The following is a 19927-nucleotide window of genomic DNA, read 5'->3' on the forward strand; positions in this document are numbered from 1 at the left end:
CAAAGTTAGTAGAAGAAAAGAAATCTTAAAGATCAGAGCAGAAATAAATGAATAGACAAAATAGAAAAGATCAATGAAATCAAGAGCTGCTTCTTTGAAAAAACAAACAAAATTGATAAATGTTTAGCCAGACTCATGAAGAAAAAGAGAGGGCCCAAATAAATAAAATCATAAATGAAAGAGAAGTTATAACAAATAACCACAGAAATACAAAGGAGCATAAGAGATTACTACAAACAATTGTACACCAATAAAACGGACAACCTGAAGAAACAGATAAGTTCCTAGGAACTTACAATCTCCCAAGACTAAATAAGGAAGAAATAGAAAATATGAACAAATTGATTACCAGTAATGAAATTGAAAATTGAATCAATAATTTAAAAAAAAAACTCCCAACAAACAAAAGTCCAGGACCAGACAGCGTCACAGGTGAATTCTACCAAACATTTAAAGAGTTAATGCCTGTCCTTCTCAAGCTGTTCCAAAAACTTGAAGAGGAAGGAGCACTTCCAAATTCATTCTGTGTGGCCAGCATCACCCTGATACCAAAACCAGACAAAGACACCGCAAAGAAAGAAACTGACAAGCCCAGATCACTGATAAACATAGATACAAAAGTTCTCAACAAAATATTAGTAACCCGAATTCAATAATACATAATATAAAAAGGATCATACACCATGATCAAGTGGGATTTATCCTAGGGATGCAAGGATGGTTCAATATCTGCAAATCAATCAACATCTTACACCACATTAACAAAATGAAGGATAAAAATCATATGATTATCTCAGTAGATGCAGAAAAAGCTTTTGCCAAAATTCAACATCGATTTATAATAAAAAGTCTCAACAGAGTATACAGAGGGAACATACTTCAACATAATAAAAGTCGTATATGGCAAATCCATAGCCAACATCATCCTCAGTGATGAAAAGCTGAAAACATTTCCTCTAAGATCAGGAACAAGACGAGGATACCCACTCTCACCACTTTTATTCAACATAGATTGGAAGTCCTAGCCACAAGAATCAGAGAAGGAAAAGAAATAAAAGGCATCCAAATTGGAAAGGAAGATGTAAAATTGTCACTGTTTGCAGGTGACATGATACTATATATAGAAAATCCTAAAGATGCTACCAAAAACAGTTGGAACTAATCAGTTAATTCAGTAAAGTTGCAGGACACAAAATTAATGAACAGATACCTGTTGTGTTTCTATACACTGATAACAAACTATTGGAAAGAGAACTTAAGAAAACAATCCCATTTACAATTGCATCAAAAAAAAATAAAATACCTAGGAATATATCTAACTAAAGCAGTAAAACACTTCTACCCAGAAAACCATAAGACACTGATGAAAGAAATCAAAAACTACACAAACAAATGGAAAGATATACCATACTCATGGATTGGAAGAATTAATATTGTTAAAATGACCATACCACCCAAGGCAATCTACAGATTCAGTGCAATCTCTGTCAAAACATGAAAGGCATTTTTCACAGAATTAGAACAAATAATTCTAAAATTTGTGTGGAAATGCAAAAGACCCTGAATAACAAAAGCAATCTTGAGAAAGAAGAACAAAGCTGGAGGTATCATGCTCCCTGGTTTCAAACTATACTACAAAGCTACAGTAATCAAAACAATATGGTACTGGCACAAAAACAGACACATAGATCAATGGAACAGAACAGAGAACCCAAAAATGAACCCACACTTATATAGTCAATTAATCCATGACAAAAGAGGCAAGAATATACAATGGGGAAAAGACAGCCTCTTCAATAAATGGTATTGGGAAAACTGGACAGTTACACACAAAAGAATCAAACTGGACTACTTTCTCACAAAGCAAACAGAGCAGATTAAGTTTTTTAAAAAAATACCTCCTCAGATCTACTTTGTGGTTCCCAAACTTCATTGTTAATATCTTGTGGCCCTCAGGATTTCCTGCTTTAACTCACTTGACCCAGATATTGGCAGAATAATAAGAAGATTGCTGTGAATTCCCTGGCGGTCCAGTGGTTAGGACTCCACACTTCCACTGCAGGGGCCCCAGGTTCAATCCCTGGTCAGGGAGCAAAGATCCTGCAAGCCACGCTGCACAGCCTTAAGAAAGAAGAAGAAGATTGCCAGAGAATCTTGCCATCACAGCAGGAGATTTTAAAAAACAATTTATTCTAACTTCCTTTTGGAGAAGTCCAAGTAAAAGGGCAAGCATTAGTACATACAGTGGGACTTAGGCCAGTCATACTAGAGAAAATTTGTTGCTGATGGCAATCAAACCTATGTTGTTTCCCTGAGGATGAACAGATGTGATTATCTTAGGCTATGTTAGGGTGAGCAATGCTAGCTACTCTAACAACCCTGCACAATCTCAGTGACTTAACCAAGGCTTACTTCTCACTTTCGTTGCAGTCCAGTACAGATCGTTGGGCAGGCTTCTTCCACACAGTAGTTCCAGAATCTCCTAGGCCCTCAGGACCCTCCACTGGATCATCTGGCCTGCAATCAAGAGGAATAATAGAAAGTGTGGAGAAGCACACAGGGAATTTGGGGCCACGGCTGGACATGACATATTACTTCTGCCCACATTTTATTCGCCAGGAGTCAGTCCCATGGCCTGCATAACTGTAAAGGAGGCTGGGAGATACAGTTTTCACAAATGCCCAGGACGGAAATGAGATGGAGATCAGTGATCACACTGCATTATCTCTGTTACCGTGTATACTTTACTAACTTGAATTTAAGAGATTGATTCAAGAAGGCTAGTAGAAAAGATCTGGGGGGAGGGGGGATTATATCCAGATAGAGCAGAAAAGAGAGGTATTAAGTAGATTTGTTTCCGCAGACTGCCAAGGTGGAGACAGTTTAAGTTAGCCCGTTCCTGCAGGACTAGTCTTCGTCTGCATCAGTGGATTGGCTTTGTTATGCCTGGGTATTGTTTGAGCAAGACTCTCTTCTCATTTGTTAGTACCACAAACCTAGAGGCCCCTAACTTAACTACTGATGGTACTTTTTAGCTGGGCTAATGATTTAATTGTCTCTGTATTTCTTTTTCAGGGTTTGAGTAAAAAAGTTGGAGTGTCATCCTCCATCCTCCAAGGTCTCTGGATCTCCTATAGCACAGAGGGTCTTTCCATGGCATTGGCATCTTTACGAAATCTCTATACTCCAAATATAAAGGTAAGTGATAAATTACAGCCAGATTAAAGAATTAACTATGACAACCTAAAACTAGGAGGACATTTAAGTAGCTATTTAATCGATCTTTGACTTGCCTTAGACTGTCTCCTATTAACCTTTTACTGATAATTTGATATATTTTACATTTTGTTCTGTGAGTTGAAGACCAAGCCTGTTGACCTTGTACCTTGTATAAGATGACTCTGATTTGTAGAATAAGTCCTGCTGCTTCTAGGGAGTAAGTCATTCTTGGACCACCTTTGCTTTGATAGGGTTTTTTCTGACTGACAGCTCACTTAGTGGAGACTCTGACAGCACTACAGTATGGGTGGTGTTGACTTTAGTTACTGAGCAGTTTATATAAAGGAGATATTTCACATCCCTTTCCAAAGGCAAGGTATTGAAAAAGGAACAAATGAAGATTTTAAAATAAAGCCGTTACTAAATGCTTCTGGGCACTTATTGTGGGGTCCCAGAGGACTTAATACAAGATGACTAATAGGATATAACTGATATTTATGTGAGTATTATTTCTGTTTATTCACTCATTTCTAGGTCAGCCGACTGCTGATTTTGGGAGGTGCCAACATTAATTACCGGACAGAGGTTTTAAATAATGCTCCAATTCTATGCGTCCAGTGTCATCTTGGTTACACAGAAATGGTGGCCCTACTGTTGGAGTTTGGGGCCAACGTGGATGCCTCCTCAGAAAGCGGCCTGACTCCTCTGGGCTATGCTGCAGCCGCAGGCTTCCTAAGCATTGTTGTGCTGCTGTGCAAGAAACGGGCCAAGGTAGTGGCTGTCTGGCTCTGCTGCCTTTTCTTCTTCCCTTTTCTTTCTTCCTGCTATAGACTCTTCCTTATCTCCTGCGTGACCTCCTGAGTGTAGGTAGAATACATTAGATCCTATTAGGGAGCAGATCAAAGGGAGAACTAGCTCTGATTACATCCTACTGTTGCCCACTTGCCATGGCCAGTTCCATGCTGAATTTGCACACAGTTCTAAAACTTTTGAGAGGCACTTAGGAAACTGCATTTATCAGCAGCCACAAAAAGTCCCTAACAGCCAAGAAATTCTCTCCTGAGCTCAGAGTGAGGAAAGAGAAGTGGGGGAGCAAGGAGATGGCCCTGTGAAGTCTGAACTGAATGGTGCCTCTAGACTCTAAGCCTTTCATGTTAGAGTCTTGAAGATACCCCTGAAGAGGTATGGGGAGAAGATGATTCTCTCTGACCAGAGGAACTCAGAAGTGTTTCTGTTAGTGTATTTTAATTCTCTCAAAACATTTCTCAGAAATATATTTGCTTTACAGTATCTCAAAGGCCACTGATAGAACTCAATTTGAAAATATTGGTGAAAAGAAAAATGCTGGTCTCAAAAATGTAGGCCTCTGGGGAACATCGTAGCCCAATGGTATTTTGTTTCCATCCTGAAAACAAACTGAGGAATTTGGTGGTTTTGCAGTGAAATATAAGTAATATGTATGCCCTCATTCTGAGGTGTCCAGTGTCCTTACCAGGGAAGAACTGTGTCTCCTGAGACTCCTTTGGGAGCTGGGACCTGGGAACCTCAGTGAAATCTCAGAGCTGTAGATGTTAACTGTGACACAGGAATGGTCCTAGTCATTTGAATGAACACCTCTAGAAACAGAGTGAAAATTGGGCCTTATTATGACTGCTGTGAATTCATATTCTCATCTCAGCTGGGTCTTTCCTGTTGCTCAGGTATCATTTTATTCATCTCTTGTTTTCCCCAGAGCAGATAAATAAATAATTTGTGATCTTTTCAAGACCCTATCAAACCTTTTTTGCCCTCCTACGACTGCCAAGATTGATTTTAATCTCACTGTGCCTCGATCTCAAAACTCTATTAATCCTTACATACACTCACCTTTACTTCTGCCTCAGAGAAGGAAGTGTTTACCTTCCTTTCCAGAATGCTTGCCTCCTCTCTCTCTCTCTCTCTCTCTATATATATATATATATATTTTTTTTTTTTTTTTTTTCTGGCAGTGCTGCACAGCTTGTGGGATGTTAGTTCCCGACCAAGGATGGAACCCATGCCCCCTGCAGTGGGAGTGCAGAGTCCTAACCACTGGACTGCCAGGGAATTCCCCACCTATATTTTTTAATCTCAGTATGTTGCTCTTTCTCTCACATCATTTCATTCTTTTTCTAAATTCACACTACCTTTCTTCTCAGTTTCTACAGCCTATGATTGTCTTCTCTAACCCAAAAGAGAAACTCCCCTCTCTCTCCTAACCAGAAGCCACCATCCCATCTCTTCCCACCCATGTCCACCAAGCCTGTCCTAAGAGTCATCTCTACTTGCTACCACTGCTTCCTTACTACTCCTTAACCATTTGTGGTCTGGCTTCCGTGACAGAAAGAGGAGGCAAGTCATTAAAATCATAAACTTCGGCTTCAAGCACGACCTGGTCAAAGCCTGCATTCACACTCGCTTTCTCTGAGGGCTTGGACGAGTCATTTGACCTCTCTCAGCCTCACTTGTTTAACCTAGAAACAGGATTAAGAGGGGCATTGTGACAATTAAAAGTGATCGAGCCTTTTTAAAAAGAGATGAAGTCTCTTTTAGTCTCATGCAGTGCCTAATAAATAATATCCTTAAAAAAGGAAAAACCCCAACCTCTTGGCATTCAACTGAAGCTGCTCTCAAAAGTCACTAACAACTGTCAGTCGCCAAATAAAGTAACTATTTCTCATTTCTCACCCCTCTAAACCACTTAAGTATTTAGCCAGTTATTTTGTTGCATAACTGAATTGAATGTTCTTCAATTATAGCTGGTCTGGTATTTTCTCTTCATTAGATTGAGTTTGTATGTTTTTGGCAAGCACACCACAGACATGATGCTCTGCCCTTATTCATGCAGCACTGCAGGAGGTGCGTGATGTTGAGATCTCATTACAGGGGATGTTAACCTCTATCACTTGGATAAGGTGGTATCTTCCAGGTTTCTCAACCTGAAGTCACTGTTTCTCCCATTTGGAATTAAGAAGTATCTTTTAGAGAGATGCTTTCAGACTAGGCAGATACCTTGTATCTTTTTTTTGTCCACTAATTTTTTTGTCCACTAATTTAGGATCCATCCATTGATGGGTCCATTCTTGCTGCAGTAATTATTGCTATGATATTTGCATTATAGCGATTTTCTATTTCCCTCTTCCTTCTACATTTATTAATTGGAATTCTACTGTAAGGAAGAGCTGTCCCTTCTCCTCAATGGGTTCATTTACTTATAGCACCATGGATTCCTGGATATTTATTTTATTCTGTGATCTATAACTCATTGCCGGTATTTTCTTTTTTTGCTCAAATTGCCCCAGATTTGGCCACTGGGAGCTTCTTCACGTTGGTTCCTGTGTCCTTTCAAGCCCCCCCCCCCATTATTTCATGAGTGCTTCTGTACTTTCTGGCACCACAAGATGTTCCAAACTCATCTTTTGCTATTACTGTCCCAGCCCTGGAATCAACCATTTCCCCAAGAAGCCAAGGGTTCTTTTAATTCATTCCTTTAGTTTTAAAAAATACAGTTCTGAACATGAAAATTCTCAGTGACTCTCCATTACTTATGAAAATTCAGACCACTAGCCTGGCATTCAAAATATCCATGCTCTTGTCCCAAAAGACCCTCTCAACGTTGTAGTTTGAACCCCCCCTTAATGTATTTTACCCTTCAAAAACTAGAATTAATCATTTCCTATCCCAGCCAGTTGAGATAGCCCTTTTCTTAGTCCATTTGGGCTGCTGTAATAAAATACCATAGACTGAGTATCTTTAAACATTTCCTTCTTACAGTTCTGGAAGCTAAGTCCCCACAGCATGGCGCCAGCAGATTCGGTATCTGGTGAGAGCTTCCTGGTTTACAGACAGTGCCTTCTCGCTGTGCCGTCACACGGTGGAAGGGGGCAAGCAAGCTCTCTGGGGCCTCTGTATAAGGATACTAATCCCATTCATGAGGGCTCTGCCCTCATGACCCAATCACTTTCCAAAGGCACCACCTCCTAATTACCTCAGGGGTTAGAATTCCAACGAATAATGGTGGGAGAACACAAACATTCAGACCATTGCACCTTTCCCTCTGAATCTGTTCCTGCTTCTGGCTGGAAATTCTCTGAAATTTTATTGCACTTTTGCTTTCCGGCTGACATTTATTATATTACACCTTCGTTGGACACGTTTTTGTTGTATTGGTCGCATCGCCCCTACCTTGTTCAAAACTTTGAGAGCAGAATCTATATTTTACTCTCTTTTTATCCTATCGTGTACCTTGTACACGGTAGGCATTCAGTAAACAGTTGTTATATGGATGGCCGGGTGAAACTAAAGCTGGAGAGAACCAGATACAGAACTTAGGCTTCAAGTGCTCTAAGTACCACTGGAAAATAACCTGCCCACCTGCCAGAAAAGGCTGTTCATCTATTGAGACTTGTAGCTGGGGACCTTCTGGTACATTGACCTTAGTCAGCCTTCTCTTTCAGCCTAAACTTGTAACCAGCACTGCAACTGTAAAAACTGGTGTTGGAACATAGTCTAGCATTAAGTTCCAAGTACCTCCAGGCATTTTGGCCAAATGGTTGAGATTCTGCCCTCCCACTGGAAGAGAGCAGTGGCCTTTGGCAAAGCATGGTGGTCAGATGTGTGAGTCATGAGATGAGATGTTTGCCTCCTTGGAAGACCAAAAAATTTGAGCTTCAAAATTTTTTTCTTCCCTTTCATGATTTCAAAGACAGTTTTTTGTGCCAACGCAGCTTACAAGTCTTTCAAATTTGGGTCTAAAAAGAACTATTTGAGGACAAGGGAGAGTGTACCTCAGGAAAACAAAGCTGGAGCTGGGAGTTTTGGTGTTTTGTTTTTGGGTTTTGTTTTTTTTTTTTTTTTGGTTTCTTTTGATGTGAAAACAAAAGCCTGACGTTATGCAAAGAGGTTCTCCCCAGAGGGGCATCTACCAGAGTTGTAGCTCAGTGAAGATCTAGCCTGAGTAGGAGAGTATCTTCTAAATTTTCTCAGGGATTGGTCCAAGGAATAGGAGAGGATGAATCTTAGTAGTCCCGACCTGTGCAGTGGGCTGATGTGACTAGATTGGGAATACAGCCACAGTCTTTTTCACATAGGTTTCTCTGTCCCCTCCCGTAGGTGGATCACTTAGATAAGAATGGGCAGTGTGCCTTGGTCCACGCTGCACTCCGAGGTCATCTGGAGGTTGTCAAGTTTTTGATTCAGTGTGACTGGACAATGGCGGGCCAGCAGCAAGGGGTGTTTAAGAAGAGCCATGCCATCCAGCAGGCCCTCATCGCTGCAGCCAGCATGGGTTATACTGAGGTAAGAAAGCGGATAAGGTTTGGGGGGTTTTTTCAAGCTATGTATTGAAGGACCTAGGAAACCAGGAAAAAGAGGTTGCATTATTATAAAATTGCCAGCCTAGGGCTTCCCTGGTGGCGCAGTGGTTAGGAATCCACCTGCCAATGCAGGGGACACGGGTTCAAGCCCTGGTCCGGGAAGATTCCACATGCCGCGGAGCAACTAAGCCCGTGTGCCACAGCTACTGAGCCTGCGCTCTAGAGCCTGCGAGCCACAACTACTGAGCCCGCATGCTGCAACTACTGAAGCCCACACACCTGGAGCCTGTGCTCCGCAACAAGAGAAGCCACCACAATGAGAAGCCCACTCGCTGCAACTAGAGAAAGACCGCGCACAGCAACAAAGACCCAACGCAGCCAAAAATAAATTAAAAAATTTGTTAGCCTAATTAATGTGAATTAGGTTTTTGGTCATTGATCTGAGGAGTAGGGAGATTCCAGGGTACCTAGAATTATGTTGGAAAGGACCTCGGGAATTATCTAATCTGATTCCTCCCCATCTTTCCACCCCTATTTAACAGACAATGACACTAAGCTCAGGTGGATTATTTTTTGACCTGTGTTCACATGGGTAGACAGAGTGGAATGGAAAGGGCACAACAGTTGGAATCTCAGAAGGACCAGGTTTGAGGCCCAGCTTTCCGACTCATTAGCTCTGGACCTTGGGCAATATACCTAATCTCTTAGAACCTTAGTTTCCCACCAGTAAAGCGAGGCTAATAAATTCTTTTTTACAAGGTTGATATGAGATGTAAACTGTTAATCACTGTGCAAATGGTATTTTTGCTAATTTATTTATTAATGAAAGTAATAATACAGTGGCAAAATATGTGGAATTGGTAGTGTTCTAGGAAATGTGTTAACAGCCAGCTCTGGGGAGGGGAGGGGAGTGGAACAGAAGTGTGTGTGTGTGTGTGTGTGTGTGTGTGTGTGTACATACAGACTTAAATTTATTATAAATTTTACTGATATTTTAAAAAATGTTGCACACAGTTTACAAATAATAATGAATTGTGTAATACTCTTAATTGAATGCTTTTGTTGATTTTTGCTAAACGTATATCCGTACCCAACCTGTGGTTACAACTCAACCATGATTTGATAAATGAAGTTGCACCCCTATTTGCTCTTTTCCCAATAATTTTGTCATTAAATCTGATGTGCGATCTACTGTTAAATTACTTCTCATCCTCATACAAATGATATTCATTAAACTGGAACCCCTTTTAGCTTTAGCGGTAAATCAAATCCTCATTTACAAAGTTTGCCAATTTCCAGGGTATAAGTCCCCCCACCATGGCTGATTTCAAGCTGCCAATGTGACATCACCGAACACAAAGTTTCAAAGAGATGCACAGGAGCACACCATTATATAAAGTTTCCACCATACACATACAGTAAATATAAATAACCTGAAGAGCATAGATAATAGTAAAATGTAATTAAATAATTAAGAAGTTATAACATTTGATATTTTAACCTTTTTTAATTTAATTTCTTTAATTGTTATTTAATTTTTAATAAACATCTTTGTTTACTGACTGGCTTGCAAAATTCCGAAAATTTAACAGTCCGCTTTCATGGGCCAGTACCAGTTGGCTCGCCACTGCTTGAGATGCTTCAGTGACACAGCTACCCCATCCGCTGACCTGACGTATCACCAAGGGAATATTAAGTAAAATTGGAATTTTTATTATCTACAGAAGGTTTTTTAGCTCTCTCTACAGTGAAATTCCTGGAAACAGAGCTGTCACTTTCCTTTGGTGTTAGCAGCCATTCTCCTTTTATTATCCGCAAACAGTCCTTGTAATTCCAAGAGGAGAAAAGAAGATAATAGCTCCGCTCTGAAAAACTACAGGCCCTCAGTTTTCTCCATATTTATTTTCTGGGTTTTGTTTATTGATTTTTTTCCTGTTTATTTCTTGGTAGCATTTTTATTAGGAGGACGAGGGTTTGCTTTTTTAACTCAAATGTGATAAATATGTGATTTTTAAAAGTCACATGCTACGTAAGTTAATTGTGTTCAAGGGAAACATGTAAACTGTACCTGGTAGAACAAATGCTCATCATGGCAGCTTTGGGTTTTTAGGCGAGGACAGTCAGTTCTGATGCCTTTTGTGTGCAAGAGAGAGCGTGACCCTTGGGTATCCGGGTATCTTCCAAACCTCACAGGCTAGTATCAGTAGTACAGTTTTCCACCTGACCTTTGAGCTGACACAGCTTCTTGTTTCAGATTGTCTCCTACCTACTTGATCTTCCAGAAAAAGATGAGGAAGAGGTGGAACGAGCACAGATCAACAGCTTTGACAGTCTCTGGGGAGAGACAGGTACCTCCTGTGGACATCTCTCTCTTCTCTGTGAACGTGTCATGTCTGTGTGGAGATATTCTCTGCATCTCACACCCTGATTTTTTTCTCTGCCAGACCAAAGGTGGCCGTCTCTGTCTTATGGCTATTGTGTTGGAGACTGATTCAGCCAAAGGAAAAGTCACAAGTTTCCTCCTTTCAATCCTCTTTCCCTTTGGGTGCTCCATGCCGTTAGCCCCAGAGTCTTCTTTCAGACAAACCTTTCCCCGCTCTTGTTTCCAAATATCTTAAAAGACTGGAAGTTTCCTTACAATGTGCCAAACCATAGCAGAAAAGAGTTGTGAACTTTTTTTCCCTGTGATCCTTATAGCAGTTAGGAGTAAATATTTCTCCTGTAGCTATAAACCAAGAAGTTAAATTTTTATCGACACCTCTGGCTTACTGAACCAAGTGTTAGCATGGCGGAGTGGTCCTGACATGATTAAACTGATACGTCATGAGTACCGTTGCTATCAGGATGCAAAATGAAGGTCCCCCCTGTAGGGCACAGCCCTGCGTAGTCTCTCACGATCTGCAGCAAAGCCATTTCTATATTGCTTGGTACTTACTCCACAAACAGAAGCCTCTTCCTTGTGGCCTTTGCAGGAAATGATTGTTGTCTTTCCCCCAAGTCTAAACTGGAACATCTGGAAAAACATTAGTAACCTTTTATGTGTTTATGAAACCAGGGCAGTAAAAACTGTAGCGTCACCACAGATATGTGTTGTGTTTGCCAGGATAAGTAGACCAACGTTGAGATGGCCGATTTTAGGGAGAGCATTTTACTGAACAGGAAGGGGGTATGCTTTGGTTAGGGTCAGAATGTTATTAAAAATGAGAAGATGCTTGAATTCACTTAAAATGTATAATTACCTATTGACCTGTGATGTTTCCACACATGGCAGTAATCTCATATAGGTTTCATGGCTTCTTTAACATCATGTAGAATGGTCCAGAGCTCAGGAATTTGCTTCTCAAACAATCCCTCCCTCTGTCAGAGCCAAAGGGAGCAGATGCCGGGCAGCTGCAGCTTAAGAGCCCATGACAGATTAAAGGAAAATGTGCAGCTGGCAACAGCTGCTGTCTCTGGGGCCCCACCCTGAGGGAAGCCAGAGGACAGACTGAGGGGAAGGGGCTGGCCAGGTCGCCAGCAGTTGTGGAGTGTGCATCCTGAGACCTGGAGCTGCGGGAGAGACATGAGGGTTCACATCCCGTCAGCACAGCATCCCCGGCACAGCCCCTCCGTCCCTCCCAGAGTCTCCTGTTGCCAGGCCACCCGCGTGCAACCCTAACCCTGACTGGGGAGCGCAACAAAAAGTAGTGGCCCGATGGCGACAGTGGACAGAAATTACAAGACTAACCATCATAGTGATGACTATCACACACGTCCTAGTGCTGTGCTTGAAAGAATTCCTTAAAAATGTTGAAGAAGGGTGTGAACTAAGTGGAAGACTTATTTTTATTGATATGAATTTCTTACTAGAATAAAACTTTACAGCCTCAGGACTTTTAAAAGATTTCCTGCTTTAAAGTGTGCAATAAAGTTTGTTACATTAATTTTCTTACCTACATACCGTATCTCAAGATTGTAAAAAAAATCAAAGTTTCATGTCAGTTTGCTTGTAGTTAGAATTGTGTTGTGTTTAATTTTATATCTATATGAACTAATTTCAGCATTATGAACATAAGACATTATTTAAATATGAGTTAGAATGAAATACATTTGTAATATAATTTATAGAGCTATAAAAAGTTATTTGACTTCAGAAAAATTTCTGGGAAATAATGTCTTTGCTATGTTAAAAAATGTCCCTACAACTCACCGCTAGTGTAGAGTAGACTCTGAGTTGCTTTTCTGTCTATACTGATGGGTTTACCAAGTACACGTTTCTTTTTAACTTACAGCATGTAATCATTTAAAATTTATAATGACTCATTGAATTGTGATGTTTCCTCCAATGGCAAAATCTTATACAGGTTTCCCTTGCATAGAGAATGAAGGTCTGTGACCTGCAGCCAGCTGGTTAGGGTCTCGTATCTGCAACCCTGGCCTAAACAACCCAGTTTTTACTTAGGGAAAATATGATGGTAATGATGTTTCCAACAATTTGTATCATTTACTGTATTAAATCCAAAACACCAGTAACTATAAGAAACGATATAACCATTATCTTATGTGCCATTCCAAAAAAAAACCAGAAAGAAAAATCCTCTGCCTATAAAACTGACACAGTTCTTTATTATCACATCGATTATAAGATGCAGCCTGACTTTGAGATGTTAAAAATGCGGAGGGAAGAAAGTACATCTTAGAATCAATGAAATGCATCTTAGCATATAGTGAAATATTTATTGAGATGTAATTTTTACATATCAGATTTTCTAAAAGCAGGTCACTGGAATATCCTGGTTGTCTTCGTCCTCCTTTTATGGCCTTTTTGTCCTTCCAAAGAGCACCTTCCTACATCGAGCTTTCACCGTCTGGCTGACCCCCTCCCATCCTGCAGGGTTTTCACAGATTTCTTATGGAACACAGAAATCTGTATTCCAACACAGAAGAAAGGCAATTAAGATGACAAGATTCACCAATCCCTCCTCTCCTTTGTCTTACAGCTGTAGAACAGAACCAGCATTAAAAGCTTCTGGCAACTCTGGAGAGCCTGAGCCATCCATGGCCCAAAAGTAGCGAAAATTCAGAACATAAACAAGATACCATTAATTCATGCCTTCATCATCTTTTGTCTAGATTATTGCAACTACTTCCTAGCTGATCTTCTTGTCTCTGGCCTCACCCTTTTGTGATTTATCTCCCAGACTTCAGCCAAAGTGATCTCTCTAAGCCACAATCTGTCCATGTCACTTTCCTGCTTACCACCCTTCATTGACCACCTGTAACATTAATGTAGCATAAAAAGGGACTTCCCTGGTGGTGCAGTGGTTACGACTCCACGCTCCCAATGCAGGGGGCACAGGTTCGATCCCTGGTCGGGGAACTAAGATCCCACATGCTGTGTGATGCGGCCAAAAAAAAAAAAGGTAGCATAAAAAGACGTGTCATGATCTCTAGCATCATCTGTTGCCTGTCTTCTCCAGTAGGAGTAAACGTGCCGTTCCCCACCTCAGTGCCTTTATACGTGCTCTCCCTGTGCCTAGAATGCCTCCCTGTCGTCGTTGCCTATAAGTCTCCTATTTCTCTTTCAGCATCTCGTTTAGATTGTCATCTCTTCCTGGAGACCTTCTCAGACACTTCTTCCTCTGTGCCACCTCCAGACAACCCCCGTGGACTTATCTCTGTTGTGCTTATCACACTGTATAGTAATGTATTTGTTTGTCTGTTATCCTTATTCAACCCTGAGTTCCTTGAGAGCTGACAGTATCTGACAAAATAGCTCTATAAATGTGTAACTAATGAATGTTGTTTTGGATAGCAGTGATCAGTATATGTCTTCCCCACCCACCTCCATCCCATCGGTCTTCATGACCTGTCTGTGCTGTACACTGTCAAGGTTGAGAAGAGAGAAAAGAACCATTTGCTTCTCTGCATTCTATTCAGCATCAGCATCCCATCGAAGCCGACTTTGGCTATTTCATCAACTCTGAGCTGTATCCTATCTGTTTCTTCAAACTCCTTAGCTGTTTCCCTTTGAAAAAGGACCATTTATTTCAAATAATCTCATCAGATGCTGACACGCTAGGGAACGAATTCTGTTACTGGTCTCTTAGGAAGAGAGATTTGGCTCCAAACTGTTAACATTTGCTCTAAGAATCAGGTTGTTGTTTTACAGAACTGGCTTTGCCTTATTCGTCTCACTTTCAAAAAGTTTTAACGGTTTTTGATAAGAACTATATAAAATCCAGCCAAAGCAACTCCTTGCTCTTGGGTTTTGAAAAGTACAGACCCAATTTTCCATAGTTGTGTTGTTCTGAGATGAAGTTGGCCAGCTGTGTTAATGACCGTGTCCAGATATCAGCTGGAGATTCCTGCCAAATTACATCATAACCTAAGTAACAGAGATGATACAACAAAGAAAAAGGCCAAATGGAACATTCCCTCTCATATAAACATGTTGTCTGGTGGGTTGAGATGGGCCAGCCCCCAGCAACATGACTGCAGGTTAGAGCAGACAGTATATAAGTTTAGCTTTCAGGATGGGCACTGCTTGTGAATTTTTATCTGTGTTCTGTGAACTAGCATCATTGACGAGAGGCTTGATTCTGAAATACTGTCTGTATTTTCTCCAGAGTGCTATAAATTCTTGCGTGAAAAAGAATGTATTTGCGCACACACACACACACACACACACCACGCCATACACAAGACATTGAAAGGGAGGCTTGCTGCGTCCCTGCCCCCTGGTAGCTACTTTAAACTTGGGAGAGTTAGAAATTTTCCAAACCCTTTGTTTTATGTACCAATGAGGTGATTCTTATGGTTCCTAACAAGTGTCTAACCCAGTCAAGTTCTTTCTTTTTCCCCAGCTTGACTGAGATATAATTGACATACAACATCGTGTAAGTTTAATGTATACAATGTGATGATTGCCAGTCAAATTCTTAAGCTACTCTTGTGTTCTGACCCAAGAACTAAAGTTGTTTTTTTTTTCCTGAACTATTAGAAATGTGAACTTGGAAAAGAGGGAAAATCACTTTGATTTAAAGAACAAGAGACAAACTTCTCAGTCAAGTAAACAATCAAACCCATCAATACTTGTAACTTATCCATTCGGAACTTGGAAATGACCCTCACCTCAGATAGGATGAAGCCTCTGCCCTTCTGTGAGAACAGGATGGAAATACCTATGTTAAGAGTTCCAAAAAATAAAATGAAAAATACACATAAGACAAGGCCTAGATACATCTAGTTTAAGATCTTCTAAAATTGCCACATTTTCCTTCATAAGCCCTTTCTGTCCTTGAAGAAGGAAAAGATTACTTTGAAGGTTTATCTCAGTGGAAATTACAGGTAGTTTTAGTTTTGCATATGAGTCAGTTGTGGGTAAATTTGGCCAAGCTCAAAGACAAAATGCCTTAATTTGCACTTAAATGAAAAAAATCACAAGTGACCATTTGATTTTCAGTTGCTTCCCTGATTAGATACCGACATTTGCAAACTGAAATATCTGCACCTGCCGTGTGTTATCTTCCTCTGATTTGTCATTGGAGTAGGTGGCCACAGCAAAGGAAGGACGTGCTGACTACCACATCTGTTTTTCAAGTCTGTGGGGAAAAAGGTCTCCATACTTTCTTTAAAAGCATAACTCCTGCCATTTTCTAACAGTGTTTACCATCTTCCCTACCCTCATCCATTTAAAACACTGAGTGTACACACTTGAGATCCCTGGTTAAGAAACACATACATATTTGTTCAAATATGAACTTAGTAGAAAGTGTATTGACAAATTCCTCTTACTGCTATTGAAACAGTACTCAAAGGATGAAATAAGCACTCTTAGAATCCTCTGTATCAGAGATCATAAACAATGGACAGTAGCACAGAAGGAAGAATGTTTATGTTTCTTCCTGCTGTGTGTCCTTTATCCTCGCTATAGCTGTGCTTTATCTGTGACTCCATTATCCTGTATTCAGAAGAAAAGAGCCTTTGTCACACTCCTCTCATCTTTAAGACTATTACTTTGAACAGTTTTGACCCTCCTATGAAAATGGTCACACATGTACTAGAAACTTCTGTCCCAACTGATGAAAAAAAAGAAAACTGGCCCAAGGCTCTTAGACTGCAATTTCTTTTTTTTCTTTTTTTTTTTTTACATTTTTTAATATATTTTTATTGTAAATACTCCCTTAAAAGCAATCCAGGAAACTGTCATTTAAGAAATCAACAAAATTAAGACTGCAATTTCTGACTGGTTCTCTGAGTTTAAGGGCCCAGGAGTAGAAATTGGCCAGAGGTGGTTCCTAGCTAACTCTAAAAGACCGTAGTCTGCAAAGACCCTTCTCTCTGCATTCTTACCCATGCACATACCAGTAAAAGGTTTGTAGCTGGGACGAGGTACCAAAAAAAGAGAGGGATTAAAAGCAGAGAAGATAGTCTGGGTAGGAAACATGAAACCAAGTAAGTTTGGTCAAAGGTGATTTTTTCAATAAAATTATTATAACTGTCTCCGTGTATGTAAGCCCTTTTATTTTTCTTTGAAAATTTCCGTCATGGCAGAAGTAGCCAGAATCATCATTCTTGGAGGTAAAGTAGCAATTACATTCATCAAACACAGGTGTGCTGCCCTGCTTACCCTAGAGGGCTGGAGAAGGCAAGACCCCCTGTGCTCATTCTGTGCTCTCTGCCCTTAGCCCTGACAGCTGCAGCCGGAAGGGGCAAACTGGAGGTGTGTCGTCTACTCCTGGAACAGGGGGCAGCAGTGGCCCAGCCAAACCGCCGAGGGGCAGTGCCCTTATTCAGCACCGTTCGCCAAGGCCACTGGCAGGTAAGCACGTAGCTACTTCCAGTGCCCCAGGCAGGGGTGAGTTCTGGGTGGGAACTTCTTTTTTTTTTTTTTAACATCTTTATTGGAGTATAATTGCTTTACAATGGTGTGTTAGTTTCTGCTTTATAACAAAGTGAATCAGTTATACATATACATATATCCCCATATCTCCTCCCTCTTGCATCTCCCTCCCTCCCACCCTCCCTATCCCACCCCTCTAGGTGGTCACAAAGCACCGAGCTGATCTCCCTGTGCTATGCGGCTGCTTCCCACTAGCTATCTATTTTACGTTTGGTAGTGTATATATGTCCATGCCACTCTCTCACTTTGTCACAGCTTACCCTTCCCCCTCCCCATATCCTCAAGTCCGTGCTCTAGTAGGTCTGTGTCTTTATTCCCATCTTACCCCTAGGTTCTTCATGACCTTTTTTTTTTCCTTAGATTCCATATATATGTGTTAGCGTACAGTATTTGTTTTTCTCTTTCTGACTTACTTCACTCTGTATGACAGACTCTAGGTCCATCCACCTCACTACAAATAACTCAATTTCGTTTCTTTTTATGGCTGAGTAATATTCCGTTGTATATATGTGCCACATCTTCTTTATCCATTCATCTGTTGATGGACACTTAGGTTGCTTCCATGTCCTGGCTATTGTAAATAGAGCTGCAATGAACATTGTGGTACATGACTCTTTTTGAATTATGGTTTTCTCAGGGTATATGCCCAGTACTGGGATTGCTGGGTCATATGGTAGTTCTATTTGTAGTTTTTTAAGGAACCTCCATACTGTTCTCCATAGTGGCTGTATCAGTTTACATTCCTGGATGGGAACTTCTCAAGCAGAGAGCAAAAAAATCACAAAATTTGGGTTATCCAGCAGTCACTGGGTTTGAAGACTTGGGCCTCTGTTATTAATATTCTGGTTAATTGAGAATACATCAGAAAATTAACATTCGTACATTCTATATAATACAGATCATTCCCGATGATCTGTATCATATAGAAGGACTAGCTACTTTTGGCCTGGTGGTGCAGCGACCTCCTTCTCACACTTCACAACATCCCCAGGGTCTCTGGAAGGTTCAAACCTCAGCAGATCCCTGCTAACCGCTTACAGCAGGTGTGCCTCAGACTTGCAAAAAGAAAATGTGGTATTTGTAAATTCTAGTTATGTGATCTTTCCAGATGTTTGGATTCTGGATAAACGCTAATTTATATATTTAGGATGGAAAAAAAAGTCTGTTGGTTATAATCTTTGAAAATGTTTAAGTAGGAAAAAAGTCCTAGGAGCCAAACAGTGCTGAAGAGTTATCGGAGGCTGTATTCTGTATTTACTGTGTTCTGCTCAGTTGTAAATATTCACTGCAGGCAGGTTTGCAACCCCTGGAGGCCAGTAAAATGGCACTGACATAGGTGTTGGCGCTTCCACCATGGGGTTGTTTAGTCTACATCTTGGCCTTTGTCATCTTGAATTCTTTTTTACTGAGTGGCTGAGTCGGACGTTTAGAGTTGAGTTCTTCTCATTTGGCTGTCCCTGAGACAGTCAGAGACCGAATCCCATGGTACTAGACCACGCAGGGGGTTCTTGCAGTGGAAAGTTTCTTTAGGGGTGACTAGCGGGGAGTTCTCACGGTGTGGGGGAGGGCGTGCGTGTGTCTGCTCAGCAGCGCTTCCTGGCTGATTGGACCCTGCTTCTCTGCACCTGCAGATTGTTGATCTTTTACTCACCCACGGAGCTGATGTCAACATGGCGGACAAGCAGGGCCGCACTCCCCTGATGATGGCAGCCTCCGAAGGCCACCTGGGAACTGTGGACTTTCTCCTTGCTCAAGGTCAGTCCTGCAGTGCCAGAGCTTGATGACCAGTGCCCATAACAACCCCAGGAACTCATGATTTCCAGGGATGGATTCCAAGAGGAGTTGAGAACGGATATTTTTAAGCCAGTTGGTGAGAAAATGAAAGTCCGTCTCCTCTCTTCTCATATACGGTGGGACCCTTCTAATCTGACATTCTCTATTTCTTTATGGCTTGAGGGGTTTTTGGTATCCTAATCAAATTTACATAATCTAAGCTCTTTAATCTCCCAAATTTGATTTTTTTTAACGTACACTCAATAAATGTTCATCTTCCGGGGATCGTATTTTGACTTGATCAATTGTTTTGTAAGCCTGCACAACTAATATTTTTCTTGTATCCTAAGGAGGCAAATGGAAGTTGAAATGATTGTTGACCATGGGACCCTATTTGAGGAATCAGGGTATTATTACCCTCCTATTGTAATAAATTCCTTTTGACATTTACCAACATTCATATATTCCTGGTGAATGGGAAATAAGTTAAAGTGAGTTTGTGGTCATACTATCCAAAGCATTCCCTTCAATGGCTCCGACCTCAGTCATCTATACAGAATAGTAGTGAGTGACAGGGGAACGAACCTCTGTAGCAGAAAAGCTCCAGTCACTGGTGACTCTGCAGTACCATCTAGTGGAGCTCGAGCATTTGCATCAAGCAGGAGGTGGTGTGACTCTGACCAGCTTTTACTCCATTCCAGCAAGCCTCCCCTATGAA

The 19927-nt window shown here is 41.0% G+C and overlaps 1 protein-coding gene across 12 annotated transcripts in view; it reads left to right on the forward strand.

Moving 5' to 3' along the window:
• The window catches only part of TANC2 (tetratricopeptide repeat, ankyrin repeat and coiled-coil containing 2), a 362156-nt gene that overhangs the window by 323150 nt on the left and 19079 nt on the right, over positions 1 to 19927 (forward strand). For all 12 annotated transcript variants that reach the window (XM_067717046.1, XM_067717048.1, XM_067717051.1 and 9 more), the window contains 6 exons: positions 3076 to 3198; positions 3754 to 3990; positions 8350 to 8535; positions 10807 to 10900; positions 17222 to 17355; positions 19068 to 19191. In XM_067717046.1, coding sequence (XP_067573147.1) covers positions 3076 to 3198; positions 3754 to 3990; positions 8350 to 8535; positions 10807 to 10900; positions 17222 to 17355; positions 19068 to 19191 — 898 coding nt within the window. The remainder of the gene's footprint in view (positions 1 to 3075; positions 3199 to 3753; positions 3991 to 8349; positions 8536 to 10806; positions 10901 to 17221; positions 17356 to 19067; positions 19192 to 19927) is intronic.

This window comes from Pseudorca crassidens, chromosome 19 (genome assembly GCF_039906515.1).
Source record: "Pseudorca crassidens isolate mPseCra1 chromosome 19, mPseCra1.hap1, whole genome shotgun sequence".
Classification (NCBI taxonomy): domain Eukaryota; kingdom Metazoa; phylum Chordata; class Mammalia; order Artiodactyla; family Delphinidae; genus Pseudorca; species Pseudorca crassidens.